The 15,426-nt window shown below is 38.1% G+C and overlaps 2 protein-coding genes across 2 annotated transcripts in view; one reads left to right on the top strand and one right to left on the bottom strand.

Annotated features, from left to right (window-relative positions):
- The window catches only part of LOC129738301 (GATA-binding factor C-like), a 578,622-nt gene extending 577,114 nt beyond the window's left edge, over positions 1–1,508 (top strand). Inside the window, exon 7 of the mRNA XM_055729485.1 lies at positions 1,405–1,508. Coding sequence (XP_055585460.1) covers positions 1,405–1,508 — 104 coding nt within the window. The remainder of the gene's footprint in view (positions 1–1,404) is intronic.
- A 1,501-nt stretch (positions 1,509–3,009) lies between these two features.
- LOC129738300 (uncharacterized) lies at positions 3,010–4,662 on the bottom strand. Its single transcript, XM_055729484.1, has one exon. It carries the CDS (start codon positions 4,660–4,662, stop codon positions 3,010–3,012), a length of 1,653 nt encoding a protein of 550 aa, XP_055585459.1.
- Positions 4,663–15,426: the final 10,764 nt, after the last annotated feature.

Raw genomic sequence — 15,426 nt, 5'->3', positions numbered from 1 at the left:
TAATGAATGAAAACCATGAGGATGATTTCTAATTATTAGTATTTTTTTATTTATTTACTTACTTGGAAAAAGCATCTCGAGCCATTTAAAATGGAAAACACTGGGGATCAACTGAAGCCGTGGATAGATTTTGTTCAACCAAAGTTAATAAAAAAAACTCAAAAACTAAATTGATTCAATATTTTCCTAAACTTCAACGTAGCATTTTTCCTGTATTCGAATATATAAATAAAAAATTGGAAACCCCTTTTTTTGTTGTCACAGGCGTGTAGTAAAATGTGCCTGCTTTGTTTTTGCCATAAGCCCTTCAGTTGTCAAAATGGCCTTCAAGCAAGAGGGAGTTATCAAAAAAGCTCTATTTGCCTCAAAAACCAATTTTTAAATTTAAGAATCCTACATTGCGACGAGATTATCTGGCAAAGGAATGTCTGGCTCGGCGGGCGAGATGCTCAGGTGCAGAAAAAGGTAGCGTTTTTTTTTTCTAACAATCGACACCATCGAATAGGAAGTTTACGTCAACGAGTGGCTCCAAAAACGACTCCCACCGTTGCTGTAAGGCTCTGTGTAAAGTTCAATTCACCCGACCCGAAACCCGACCAACATCCCAGAGCTTCTCCCAATCAAACTGTACTAGGAAAATTCAAGACTGTAGCAGATGAGAAGCTCGACAATCAACCTCTAAAAACTCTCGGTAGGTACAAAAAAAAGGCAGCCGGTCGAAAAACATGGACGTTTTAGAGGTTGATTTTCCCAAAGCTGATAAGTATTGGTGGCAAATAGGACCATTGAGAGTAGGATTGGTCGATCTTAGATCGATCTTTTCAACTCAGATTTTCGATTTTTTGAACCGATTATTTAGCATGGAGCAAAGCGATTAGATCGGATTATTTTCGATTCGATCTTTCAATCTTTTTGATTCTTTTTCTCGCTGAACCGTTGAGCTTGAAGCTGTTGAGCATCTAGTCTAAGCTTGGCAAAAGCCCGGTTTTGCCCGGATTTATTCACCTTATTTGCAAAACCAAACCAAACTTGAACTTTCCTAATGTTTCTTTTTTGCGCCCAAGAAACGAAATTTTAAGCCTAAAGTACGATTCAAATATCTGCAGATGGGTTTCGATAAAAACATGTGTCATTTATTTTTTAATTTTAATTGAATAATATTTGGGATTTACACAAATTTGATTGGATGTATCCCCGGATTTAGGGTTAATAATTTTGAATTTACATGTGGATTTCGACAGATTTCCAAATAAAATTTCCCGTCCCGGATACGCCCCGGGAAAATTCTAGCAATCTTAAGTGGAGTTTGATTGGCTTTTGTGAAGTTTTTGTATGCAGATTTCGATACATCGTGAGAACCTAAGCTAAAACGCTAATAAAAGTAGCTCTTCTTCGATCTATCAGAGATCGATCCTCCCGCTCCGATATTTAAGGTGGATCGATCCTACGAACGTTTTACTGAATCGATCTTGGAGGTCGATCTTTTTCTGAAGATCGAACAATCCTAATTGATAAACACCCAATGAGCTGCTTACAGGGGAGCCCAGGACTTTTCCCAAAGAACAGGTAGTGTCCAGAACAACAACAAGGAAAAAAGTAGCTAAGGGCACGAGGGCTCCAAGAGTGTACGCATCAGGCATAATTTTTATCCAATTGATTTTCACGTAGATGCTACGAAAAGAATATGTAAACGCACCCGTATAAGAGTTAGTGCTTACTGAAAGTCAGATACAATTCACGTGAATTCTTATTGAGTTCAACGCGAAATGAGGTTATTTTACACAGAAATTTGAAATTTTGGGCGGATTTTGATTTTTATCAGCTGTTGCATTTAAATTTATTCTTATTTCATTAGTCTCAAAAATAATACGTTTGAAGCGATTGGCATCATAAATCATCCGAAAACCCAACCCCCAAAAATAAAGGAAGGATACTGAGCGTGCAGAACAAATGAGTAAACCATACTGAGCGTGCAGAACCGGACCGAAATGTCATAATCGTTTCCGGTATGCGAGGTGGAATCAGGGATGCCAGGTCAAATGAACAAAAAATCTGGGCATTCTGAAAAAAAAAGTCTGGGCATGTCTGTGCATGAACTTTTTTCGAAAAAACCTTTAGCATGCAATGAAATCATCGATATTTTATCTATATGAGGGTTGATATATTATGAATGACTGATTGAAATGTGAGTTTTTTATAGGTCATGATCTGCAGGTGATTCATTTAAAAAGGTCGCAAAAAATTTGTTTTGGAATGTTTGTATATTAGGATAATATCTTGATTTTAAATTGGTTTAGGTGATCAGATGTTAGATTTAAAATACTTTTCCCATATCGTACTTCCGAATATGTTTCAACAACCAACCAAAAGGGTCGCAAACAACTGTAAGACATTTTAAGTTCATTAAAAATCATAAAGCACAGATGGTTTACAAATAAACGAAGTCTCATTCAGGTTGCGAACAATCCAGAAATGGTCATGGATTCCAACTCATATTACATCCAAGATGTTAAGATCCGAACGCTATGACATTTGACCGTGATTGCCTCCGCCTCCCCATCCAATTGATGAACCTGCCAGCATCACAAACCGAAGTTCAAAACTCTATTTTCACCAACTGTTTTCGAGGACATCTTAAGAAACAAAACCCTGCCAACGAGGACTTACGAGTAGATGTGCCGAGTGTTCTTGGGACAGCATATGACTTCTCGTCTTGAATCGTAAAGAGTATTCAGGAGATATGAGCGAGAAATATTAAAGTCTGATTGGAGCCTCACGCCATTACATTCAAATTTTTTAACTTTAAAAGATCTTTCTCAATTTAAAACTCAATAAGAAAATGTTTAAGATTATACAGTTTCATTATTAATGTAAAAACAATACATTCATGTAAGAGTTTTTTATTACATTTGTAAGTCTTGTTCATATTCGCTGCCATCTGTAAAACAAAAGTAAGTTTATAAACAAAAGTAAGTAAACCAAGAGGATATCAATTACTTACCAAGGCTATCAATGAGCGATTTTATACATATCGTTGGTGAATTTATGCTTTGCTTTCTCGAAATCGTATCCATCATCCGTTTTGTTCAATTTAATAAAATCTTTGCTCGATAGTATTCCAATCATTGTAGATGTGCAGAGTCGATTTCTAGTTTTAGTTTTGTTCAAATTATAAGAAGAGAAAACACGTTCTGCTGCAGCAGATGAATGTGGTAAACACATCAGTTCTGGAATGACCTTTCTCAAAAAGGGGAAAGCATACTGATCATTCCCTCTTTTAGTTTTCAAAATTTTGTTCCAAAAACTTAATCCACAGTCTTGAGGAAGTTGGACCATGCTCGTAAGTTCTCGATACTCGTTATCGATTTCTTGGAGGTTTTCTGAAGCAATGTTGGGGAAATTTTTAAGTAAAGGATAGATCGAAATGTAGTCGTTGCTTTTGATATGCTGCGGATTAATAATCGATAGATTTTTTAAAACGGCGTTGTCCAAGTTTATTCTGCTGCGTATCTGTTGAGTCACGGCAACATAGTAATTTAATACAACCATCCTGAATTTTTCCTCCGTTTCCTTGGTAAGTTTATTCTTGGATCGAAGTTGGTCCATCACTTCTTCCACTTTGATTCCCAAATAAAGCTGGTTCAGGCTGCAGTAGGATGTTGGTACCAATGGAATGCTAAATCCGTTTCCGGATTGGAACTTTTCTGGCTTTATAAAGTTTTTTGTAATATCCGCTAATAGTGTCAATTCTTCATCATGTAGCACATATATTTTCGAATCTTCCGATTGGAAAAGCAGATTTAATCTATTCAATTTTGGCAGCATATATTCTAAGAACGCTAAGGTTAGTGTTGTTATTGGATTATTTAATGCTGCATTTATCTTCACAACTTTTTCGAGTTGTTTAGCATCTAGCTTAAGATCATGATAATTGAAATAGAGCTTTAAAGCTTCCAACCGTTCATTAACTCTCTTTACGACCTCCTCAAGTGAAAGCCACCTTGTCGCAGCTGGATGAAGCATTTTAAGGGGTTTTAAATCCATTAACGATTGCAGTTCAGCGAATTTCAATGTCCTTTGAGGGCTGTTGCTGAAGTGATTGAAAATTTCCCTGCATAGCCATTCCACTTCATATGGAAGTGTTTTACAGGCGTACGAAGCACAGAGAGCCATTGAGTGGCAAATGCATTTCATCACGAACAGATTTTGTATTTCTTTACTAAAAAGCGCCGAAACGGAATGTACGCCTCCAAGCATCACATTTGCGCCGTCGGAACCGAAACCAATCATGTTGTTTTTATACGGTATATTGTCTTCTTGAAACTTTAATACGATTGCATTGTATATCGTTGTTGCATCAGCTTCTACCAATTCGATTACGTGGTAATTGAAATCATGAACTATTAGTTCTTCATTTTTGTACAAATATGTACGAACAACCATTACCAGCGATTTGATTGTTGAAATGTCAGTTGACTCATCGATGATTAGTGAGAAACGATGGCTCTTCATAAGGTCAACTAGAAAGTCGTGTTGAGTCGCTCCAATTACGTTAACGACAATGGCAGTAGCCTTAGTTCGATTCAACTTTAGACTTTTAGCCACCTTTGAATCGTTAAAAACTAACTTAGACAGGTTAGCAAACGAAGCTATTTGAGTCATTGCTATATTGTTTTCCACCGCCCAACAGACTAAAAGCATTTCCGCATTTTTATATTTGTCGTTGATAACAATAAGTGGATCGAGAGTTTTTGAAAGCTTGAGATCTTTTTCTTTTACCATATGACTTTCCCGCAATCCATGTTTTCTCATGTCAGTAAAACCAGCCGCGCACCTGATGTCTTTTTGACAAAGGGAGCAATGTCCAAATTCGTCCCCTTTTTCACTAGACGATAACCAACTAAGATGCTTTTCCCATACATCAGAATACTTTTGTACCATACGTTTGCGTATGTTTTTTGTAGCATCTAAATTGAACGGTGTACAAAATTAAAAAAAAAAAAGGTTAGAGCTTACTGTCATTCAAGCATTAAGCAAGGTAAAAATTTAACTACTCCAAGTTGCCTTGTATACATGTACCTATTTGAGAATCAGCAATTGAAATAGATATTTTTTTCACAAACGAATCATATTTCAAAAAGTACGTGTGCGTGTGTGTGTGTTTGATACGGTAACGTTTGTAAACTTAGCCATATGGTAAAGCAGGAAAAAGCAGAAGATAAGGATTCAAAAACGAAAATATTTTGGTCCTTTGAGAAACTTTAAATTTTGCGGTCCGGTCATAGACAATGTTTCTCTAGCATTTTCGAAACGAATAGTTCATTGTGGTTGGTCAATAAAAATTTTATGAAAGACTTCACAAGACCAGTGCAAGTGATTTGAGTTACCATCAAGACGCCATTCACCGCCCAGACACCATTTACAGCCCAAAATCACCTTTTTGTGTGTATTTTGAAAAAAAAAAAACTGGGATGTTTTCTCCAAATATAAGACCTGTGTTCTATGTCAGCATCATTGCTCGACCATTTCACTGAAAAAACATCACTTAATTATGCTAACTATAGCCAGAAATAAAATATTTGGTTTTACGTTTCCGGACAAATTATTGAATTCGACGCCTGTTAGCGAACTAAGCATTACTGTACTCCTAGGGCAAAAAGGGTTTTTGTTTACTAGATAGTACCTATTGGACCTAACATCGACTTGAAATGATAGTTTTATTTTCGTAGAATAGGTTTGCATCAGAAAAATTTCGATTTTTTCAATATTTATTGTTTTTTGAAGCGTTTAGTGATGGGCGGTAATTGGTGTATAAAAAAAAAGTTTGGGTTCCTAATGACCGGTCACGCACAATTTCTTTGGTTTTAACGCATGTATTGTGTACAATTTGTAAATTGTAAGAAGCATTTAGTTTTATTATGTTAGAAAATGATGTTTTATCGCTGAAAGTAACCGGTTACTTGAGGTTGTTTGCCGGGAATCATCATTTTTTCAGTCAACGCACTTTGTTAAAATTTGTACTAAATTTGCGGAAAAAATTTCACAAAATGTATTCTCTTAAGAGCCAAAATATGGTTTTGACAGCTCGTTGTATGGAAAATACTAAAAAGAACAGTTTCCGTGTTTTTTAGATAGTTTTTCCCTAAGAAAACATTATCGATACCCGAAAAAGTCGAGTGGGCGGTAATAGGGCCAGTTGAACACCCCAAAGTTTAGTTAATTATTTTGAAAAGCGTACATTTTTCGCATTCCACTAAATTTTTAATTTAAAGTAGAGCAGTTATGGAATGTATTGGAAAAGAAAGCGAATAAAAATCTGCCGTCGTTTTTTTATTACACATGTTTGAAGTTGAAAAACCGCTTAACTGGGCGGTGAATGGCGTCTTGATGGTATTTTGCTACGTTTTTGTGCCATTGGTGACAACTTTGGTGAAGTAATTCGTAGTGTAAACACTTTTGGAAATGGGTGAAAAGTTACATCAATATGTAGTAAATTATTTTTTTCTGATGTAGTTTAGAGTTCATAATAGAGATTCTCTTCAAATCAGTAGAGGAACCGATATATGGAATATATTTTTGAAGTTAGTTCTTCCGGCTCGTAGGGGATCACTATTTTTAAATAGTCTACCGTGTAGACAAGTTGGTAACGAGTTATTTAAATGCCCCAAATAATTAATTAGTCTTGAAAGTGTACTTACCAAACTCAACAGGATCATGCCTCGTCTGACTCGACATCCTCAGGAGGGGGCTTCCTAAAAACGATTAAACTGTGTAAGTATTTTTACAACAAAATTATCTTTATTTTCAAATACCTGATGCACCGTCTATTTCAAAATCAAGTGAAACAGAGGCGGCAGCATCGGGACCAGCAGTAGAAGGTCCAGAAACAGGAGTGGAATCGACTACAGGAGTGGAAGCAGCAGTTGTGATATTAGCAGTACAACAAACATTGGAAGTACTCCGAGTACCACCAGCATCGGGAGCATGGCCAGGACCAGGATTTTGACCAGCAGCAACATCTGTTGGAACAGCAGCAAAAGCAGTAGGAGTAGCAGCAACAGCAAAAGGAATAGCAGCAACAGCAGTAGCATCAGCACCAGCACTAGCATCATCAACAACAGCCACATCAATATCCGTACTTTTTCGACCTTTAAAAAACACATTAGGATGATATATTTTTTTTAACTTCTTTATAAACTTACTTGAGCCTCCAGTTTTGAAAAAATTCAAAATATTAATCGTTCCTACGGCATCATTTTTTTTAATTTTTCGACTCATCTCCACGGCGCACTCCACGTGTTAATTTTTCTGCGAACCACGAAAGAAGGTTTAGTTTTTTCATCCCAATTGCTCACGTATTAAATTATATACTCGAGCGAGACCACTAGACTACTCACCTTCAGAGGGAAACAGAAACATACACGCTGCCGATTTGGAACGGCCGTATGCAGCAGCTATAACGCATCCCAGTATGGAAAACTTTAGTCGTAAAGCAGTACAGCAGTTATTGGATGGGATAAGACAAAACATATTGAAATTTGAAAAAAAAATCCTTGGTAGAAAGGGGATTTGTATAGACTGAATTTTTGTCTGTAAAATCTGGGTAACTCCTGCAAAAATCTGGGCAAAATCTGTGTCTGACCAATATCTGGACGAAGGGTCAAAAGTCTGTGTTTTACAGACAAATCTGGGCACCTGGCATCCCAGGGTGGAATGTCGCACAAACAACCGTTGCGAAGAAAAGTTGTGCTGCCCGGCGAAAAAGTCGCGAGTGAAAGGCGGAGAAGCGTACCAAAAGCTTCGAAAAAACAACTCGGCTCATCCAATCGGTCCCAGTGGAATTCATCGCCGCACTAGTGGCGAACATCCGGTGGAACAGCCGCTGAATTCGTCTGCATCTGATCGCCGCAACAGTGGCAAAGAAATCCCGGCGAACCGGGACCCAATCCGTCCGCTTTCCGTCGCCGCACCAGTGGTGAAGAACATCCGGTGGTACAGCTGCCGAATCCGAGGCTGCCGATCGCCGAACGAGGAGCAAGAATCCCGGCGAACCGGTGCCGAATTCGACTGCATACGATCGCCACACTAGTGGCGAATATCCGTGGTTCAGGCGCCGAATCCGATCGCCGCACCCGTGACGAAATTCCGGTTGAACAGCCGCCGAATAGGAGGGCGTCAGATCACCGCACCACACGCTCGAAATTCTTTAACCAATTATCGTTAAAAAGTAACCATTTTCACACCTTTCCGCGTTAAGTGATTTTTTGGTTTTTCGCATAGAAGTCATTTTTTGACTTCTCTTGAGAAGTGAGAATGTGGTTACTTTTGAACCACAAGAAATTTATGCGGAGAAGAGCGAAATGGTTAATTTTTAACCGCAAAGCTAAGCTATGGAGAACCGAATGAATGATTATTTTACTTTTTTTTAATTTAAGAAAGGAATTCAAGATTTAAAAGCATCCAGAGATTTTTCTAATCTCACATCGAATTTTGGACCAATTAAAAGAATGGATATAAGTTTATACATTTTGAATCTTTATCCTCAAAAAAGTCTGTGTTTCAATAAATTATTTTCAAAGATTAGGTGTCGCGATACATGAACAATCGGACATTACGAAACAGGATTCATCGGATTAAATTTTATCCAATCAGGATCCTCAGTTCCCGTGAAGCATCGGGAAGCTGTTGAGTCCACAAAATTTGGAAATCTGTAAGAAAAAGAAGATCAATTTAGAAACCGTTTGTGGGAAAGCATCAGTGAAAAGTTTCAAATACCTGCCACAGAAACATCAAGCTACGGGAATCGTCAATTACTTAACAGTACCAGTTTGGTACATCTGCCTATGAGTATAGAGCGAGGCACTGTGAGCCTACTGGCCTTCTCAAGAGTATATTCTATGGTATGCACCTTTAGTTTTTCGTGCAAATTTTCAATATCGAAGACGTTTTCGTATCGTGGATGTTTTGAAAACAGCCCATTTGCCTTTCTTGTGTGATTCCAGACCACGACAGGGAAATTGTCTTCCTCTTCCTGTGAAAATGTGTACGAGTTATACATATTTGAAAAACTCTAGAAAAATAAGCTCTAAACCTATGACCTCATGACCTCACTCTGCATAATCTTAATTTCGTTGTCCATTAGCCGCGTCCGGCTGATAATCTCAACGGTGTACACCCGGAGAACTTCCTCATTCAGCGTTTTCTTTTCATCATCCCAGATCGATTTATCCTCTAGTGTATCTTCAGGAATCACATTCGTTGCGTAACAGAGCCTTGTAATTTTTTTTCTAGTGATAGAATGTCATTCAATACAGGAATTCTAAAAAAAATAAGATTTTATTAAAATTGCCTCAGCGGTAAACACCGATTCTTACTTACAAGCAATAACAAGATTCACTTTCCGTAAGTTATTCGATTGGCCGCTTTTCCAACAGGAAAAGAGTTGATTGATAGTCAATCGTTCTCTAGGCTGTTCGATTTTGCCCACCGGTGCTGTTTCCGGGCTCTGGACTAGTCTGCTACGGTTAGCAGGCATCAGATTCTCTCGTGGCTCTCTCTTGTTGAAGCTTCGGAAATGTGTTTTCATGTCCAATCAGCACCAACATGAGAAAAGGGTCTATGTTCAATTATGACGTTTCGAGAAAAACGCGTTTGAAAATTTTTCAATCTTTTTTAAATCGCTAATTAAAATTCACGAGGAATCTCCCAAGTCTTCGTGGTAAAAACGGTGCGTTGGATCATTCTAAATAAGTTTTTATCGATACGACGGTTTTATCATGTAAAAATAGCTCGCAATTGTTTATAGACCCTAGCTGGAGTATAAAATTCGTCCAAATGTTTTATACACCCTTCGCTTTGTACTGTATGTCTCATATGTGTGAGTGAGATGGAGATAAAATTTCCCCTATTTTTTGACAAAGGCTTATGGTTCTCGCAATCGGAGTGAGTGAATAGCTTTCCGCTTTCTTCCCCTTTTAATGTTTTGCATCTAGACCGTTTGCTTTGTTGTGGAGTAAAGGGTGTATAAAACAATCTGTGTGAGGATAATGTCATTTTATGGCTCTAAATTTTATAGATCCTTTACTCAAACTGCTATATAAATCTTACGAAAACTGGAAAACTAAAAACGGTTTTTGTGTTAAGTAGAGCTTATATTGGGCTATTTGAATCCACTGAAACCCGGTTTTGTTTACTTTGTCTTTTATACCCTTTTCACATGTTGCTGCTGCAATGTCTGGAAGCTGAGGCCAGTGCCCGAATCACCAATTCGCTGTTTGTTGGTTATAAGTGGGACAGGAAGAAAAATAGTTCCGCTGGATACTGCCAAAAATAATATCGACATTCAATCATTGTATTCCTTACAGATATGTTGAGAAATATTTACTTACCTCGTTCGTTATTCGCACCACCAGTCATTTTTTAATTATTTATTGATAGCAAAACGTTTTCACGTTCATTTAAAAAATTATTACCAAATAAACAACAAAATAAAGATATCAGAGGAAAACGCGTGGTTGCAAGAATGTGCAAATGGCAAAATGGCGGAGAAATTTCGACTTCTTTCATTTTGAGGTGAAACTTTTAACCATTTTTTTGATTACAGCATAAGAACTGGACTAATGGTTGAAATTGCATTAGAAAAAATTGTTAAAAAAATAACCATATTAGCTGTTCTACAGTCAAAACCATAAAATGGTTATTTTTGAACCATTAATGGTTAAAAAAAAATGAGCGTGCAGACGCGAAAAACCCCGGTGGTATAGTACTGAATTTCAGCCGCTCCAGGTCGCGTCAGTTCGCCGCACCAGTGGCAAAATGCCGATGTTCCGCAGTCATCATCCGCACTTGCCCAGGCTTCCAGGGGCTTTGCCAGTCATGCGACAAGGCGAAGGGAAAAAATAGAGGGAGAAGAGGTCCCCTGTCCGCACATCGTAAAGTTGTGAAAGCCAGTATGTAACACTCAATCTTGGGAAGATGGGAGGGATGAATCGGTCTTAATGTTGCCCAATACACACGAAATTAACTATTATAACTTGATTTCATTTATTTGTGATAAAAATTTCCCGTCCAGGATACGCCCCGGGAAAATTCTGGCAACCTTAAGTGGAGTTTGATTGGCTTTTGTGAAGTTTTTGTATGCACACAGTATAAGATAATTACATGTTATAACCTGCAAATAATTGGAACAAGTTATTACAACTTAATTTACATGACTTATGACGGAATGTAAATTCCCGAAAAGAAAAAAATGACATTGTGAATTTACATGACCATAACAATGAAACCGTTCCGGCTCATTTTTCCTTTTTAGTTTTTTAATCATTGCTTTTGCAATTTCTAACCATCCCTTGTAACATAGCCTGACAATGATTAAAAAGATATTCAAAATGGTTTACCTAACGCAAATCCACGAGCTCCAGATTTAAAACAGCATTTTCTTGGCGCATCAAATCGAACTTGCTCCATACCGGTCGGCTGTTCGGTTTTTGATTGTGAAACGATTCTGCTACAGGGTGTATCAGATTTTTTTTTTGTACTATCATTTATACTTTTTTGGATGGATGATTTTTTAAAACAAATGGGGGCTCTTCCAATTCCAGAAGACCGAAACTAATTCGATTCATCTGAAGAAATGTCCATTTCTGGGAGTGTTCTTTTGTTTAGCGTTTGAGCGATCTTTCGAGAATCGTTGCTGTCGGCATCTGGTTATGCTTATGCTTATGATACATACACTGCCAGATCTTGTCAGCATCCCGGTGAGTAGTACATTTATTATTACTCATCTTAACTCGGCCGGGCCCACTGTGCAGTATTAGACGCAGAGACAACTGGGACATAGGGAGGAGGGAAACGCGTTGTAAATCGGTGAAATCGTTTATTTAAAAAATCTAATTAAATGTCTTTTTCAAGTTTAGTTAGTATAAAATTCAGGAAAAATATTCAGTTAGGCTTCCGCTTTTCCAAATCCGAATTGCCGGGCCTTACGCTTAACCCCTGCCATCAGATTTTGTACAGCCACCTTGTCCACCTTCTTCGCCGCAGAAAGTCAGTTTGCCTTGAACTGCTGCTCGTCCTTAGCAGTTTTTTTTGGTCTTCTTTAAATTCGGCTTGACAATAGCCAAGTATTTCTCAATTGGGCGGAGCTCTGGCGTGTTGGGAGGGTTCTTGTCCTTGGGAACCACCTGCACGTTGTTGGCGGCGTACCACTCCATGGCCTTTTTACCGTTAAGGCAAGATGCCAAATCCAGCCAAAACAGTACGGAACAACCGTGTTTCTTCAGGAAAGGCAGCAGACGTTTATTCAAACACTCTTTCACGTAAATTTCTTGGTTGACAGTCCCGGAAGCTATGAAAATGCTGCTTTTCAAGCCACAGGTACAAATGGCTTGCCAAACCACATATTTCTTCGCGAACTTGGACAGTTTCATGTGCTTGAAAATATCTGCTACCTTTCCCATTCCTTTTGCCGTATAAAACTCCTGTTCCGGAAGCTGCTTGTAGTCGGCTTTGACGTAGGTTTCGTCGTCCATTACCACGCAGTCAAACTTTGTCAGCATCGTCGTGTACAGCCTCCGGGATCACGCTTTGGCCGTCGTATTTTGTTTATCATCGCGATTTGAAGGTACTACCTTCTTGTAAGTCGATAGTCCAGCTCGTTTTTTAGTTCGATGCACGGTTGTAGACGATACACCCAGCTTATTTGCGGCATCTCGGAGAGAGAGGTTAGGGTTTCCCTTGAAACTACCGGCAACTCTCTTTGCCGGCTCAGCGGCTTCCGGTTTTCGATTTCCCCCGGATCCAGACTTCCTGGTTGTCGACAAACGTTCCCCAAACACTTTAATTACATTTGTAACGGTTGATTTGGCAACTTTTAGCGATTTTGCCAGCTTTGCGTGCGAGTAGGTCGGATTTTCACGATGCGCGAGCAAAATTTTTATACGCTGCTCTTCTTCCTTGGACGGCAATTTGACAACTGAAGAGTTGATTTCAAAATCAAAATAGGAGCAACATTCTACACACACATCTTCAAAATGAGGGGTGTTCAGGTTTTTTAAATGCAAAATTGAAAGAAATACGTCAAGTTGATATTAGCCAAATTTTGACCGTATCACCCTTTACCATTCGTTTCCATGATTATAAAATGTTTAAAATATTCACTTTGGATGCAAACTTGCTAAAATTTACTGTGCTTCTTGATGGTGGCCCATGTGAATTCGTTCTTCTGTGGGTGGAAATGAGGTTTTTCTGCACATAAATCAAAAACATTGCAGTATAGATTGAATTAATGGATAAATTGCAATTTTAAAATTACTTTACTCAAAGTTTTATCAAACTACATGTTTCGGATTATTGTGCACCATCATCTCTGGTCATCGACTTTGGATATAGCGCCTTTACTCGCTCTAGAAAATAAATATTGGAAGAACAGAGAAAAATTAGTACCACCATAAAATCTTTTGGAATCAACTCTTTCAAAAGATTTTGCGGAATAATTGTGAAAGTACACATCCATGACTGACTCAATTTCTGAACAATTTCAATTTTTTCCTGAAAATTCTCAGGTAGAAACTCCTTGATTGAAACATCAGTTCACAGTGTTTTCTCTTGTAGCGAATCGTTCAACGATGTCACGAGGTGGACGAAATCAACGGAGAATCGGGTTGGGCACAATCAATTAAACATTCTATTATTGATCACTATGCATTATCCACTTATTCCAGAAAAATCACAATTTTACAATAACAAACTACTTAAACTTCAAAAATTAAATTTTCACCACGACGGAACGAAAAAAAACACGTGCTGTGATACCAACAAACCATCGCCTACTTCTCTCCGAGAAGTCGTTGCTGTCGTCATCTGATATTAAATAAGTAAACTGAGTGTCTACTGAGATGACCTTCTTATTATGCCTCATGTTCCTCGACGATCTACCCTTCTCTTTTTGTCTGATGTGAGACCGTAACTCGGGATGTCTGCCCTGCCTGGAGGATCCACGACTTTGACGTCCATTCTTGTTGTTCTCAAGTTGATTGGATTCTTGTGGAGAACGAGATCTCGAACTTACTTTCAAGATCTCAACATTCTGTGGTTTTTCACAATAGCAACAGCGATGTTCGCAGCCTTGAATGCTTCGCCGAGGTGATGCATAAACCATTTCTGTTTTAAGCGAATAAAAGAGATTTTCTCTTTTTTCTCTTTATTCGTTAATCTGGAATTCAGTTTAAGAGATAGATGTTTGGTGTCTTCGACAAAGTTTTCATAAATTATTATGTTCTACAATATTGTAGAATAGTGTAGGCCTCTGTCTTATCACAGTTAGGAAATAATATTCGGATCTCAGAAATCTTATGAACCCCCCTAAAATTTTTCCAGTCAAAATGACCGCCTTTAGTTGTTGTAAAAGTTTGTCTAAGACATCAAATGCATCAAACTTAAAGGGAAGATGCTTATAATTGTTTCCCCGCTAAATTTCGTTTTCTGACATGACATTGGTACATAAAGAGCATGTGTTTAAGTGAGAAAATACGCTTAAACAATCGTTAAATGTGGAAAACTATAAATATTCGAACGCGTTGATTAATCCTCTTTAAGATGACCAGAAAGTTTTTGCAGAATGATTTATTTGAAAATTTCGACTCTGAGAACGCTTGTGCGTGAAATGTATTATAAGCATTTTATTAAACGTGCGATAATTATTTTATAACAGGAACATACTTTCTAAATTGAGATATCTACAGCGGTTTAAGTCTATTTTCACGATAGAACTGTATTTTTTTTTCTTTTTAACTTGCTCAGCAAAGTGTTGTGCTCGAAAATTTGACAAAAGGAGGTGGTGGGTGAAAAAAGTTTGAGAATCATTACTCTAAACGTGTTTTGTTTGAAAACTTTTTTGTCGTTCCACCCTTCCAAAGAATAACCTGGAGCTGCAGCGCGGCAACTCAAAACTGTAAGATCATTCGAGACATCCGATTTACCTTTTGCCATGGTTGGTGCTGACCTCTCAAATCTTCCTTTCGAAATGCTTTATACTCGAATACGAGTGCTGAGCAAAAACGGTGCTGCATTAGCTATTGCGAGAGAAGGAGAAATCTCAAAACACACCACTAGAGAGCAAATTTTTCCTTCTTGCCCTACCGAAGTATGCAAAGAAAACAATTCGAAACAATATTGCTTCGTCTTCTACATTTTATTGTTGGGAAAGAACCAATCCAACTGAGATGCTTTAGAGCTGCTCCTCTACACTTTATTTGCTGATTTTTCTCTCGAACTCTCACCCTGGCGAAGTCTTCTCTGCTATTTGATTTGGTGTATTGTCCGGCGTCTCAATGGAGCTAGGCTAGTGTTTCAGAACGGAAAGTTCACTGAGTTGCATTTTACAAGCCGCTCGGGGGAGAGATTGACAACCATCAGGGGACTGAATTA

This window comes from Uranotaenia lowii, chromosome 1, assembly GCF_029784155.1.
Source record: "Uranotaenia lowii strain MFRU-FL chromosome 1, ASM2978415v1, whole genome shotgun sequence".
In the NCBI taxonomy this organism is placed as follows: domain Eukaryota; kingdom Metazoa; phylum Arthropoda; class Insecta; order Diptera; family Culicidae; genus Uranotaenia; species Uranotaenia lowii.
This window is presented reverse-complemented; position numbering and strand designations above follow the sequence as displayed.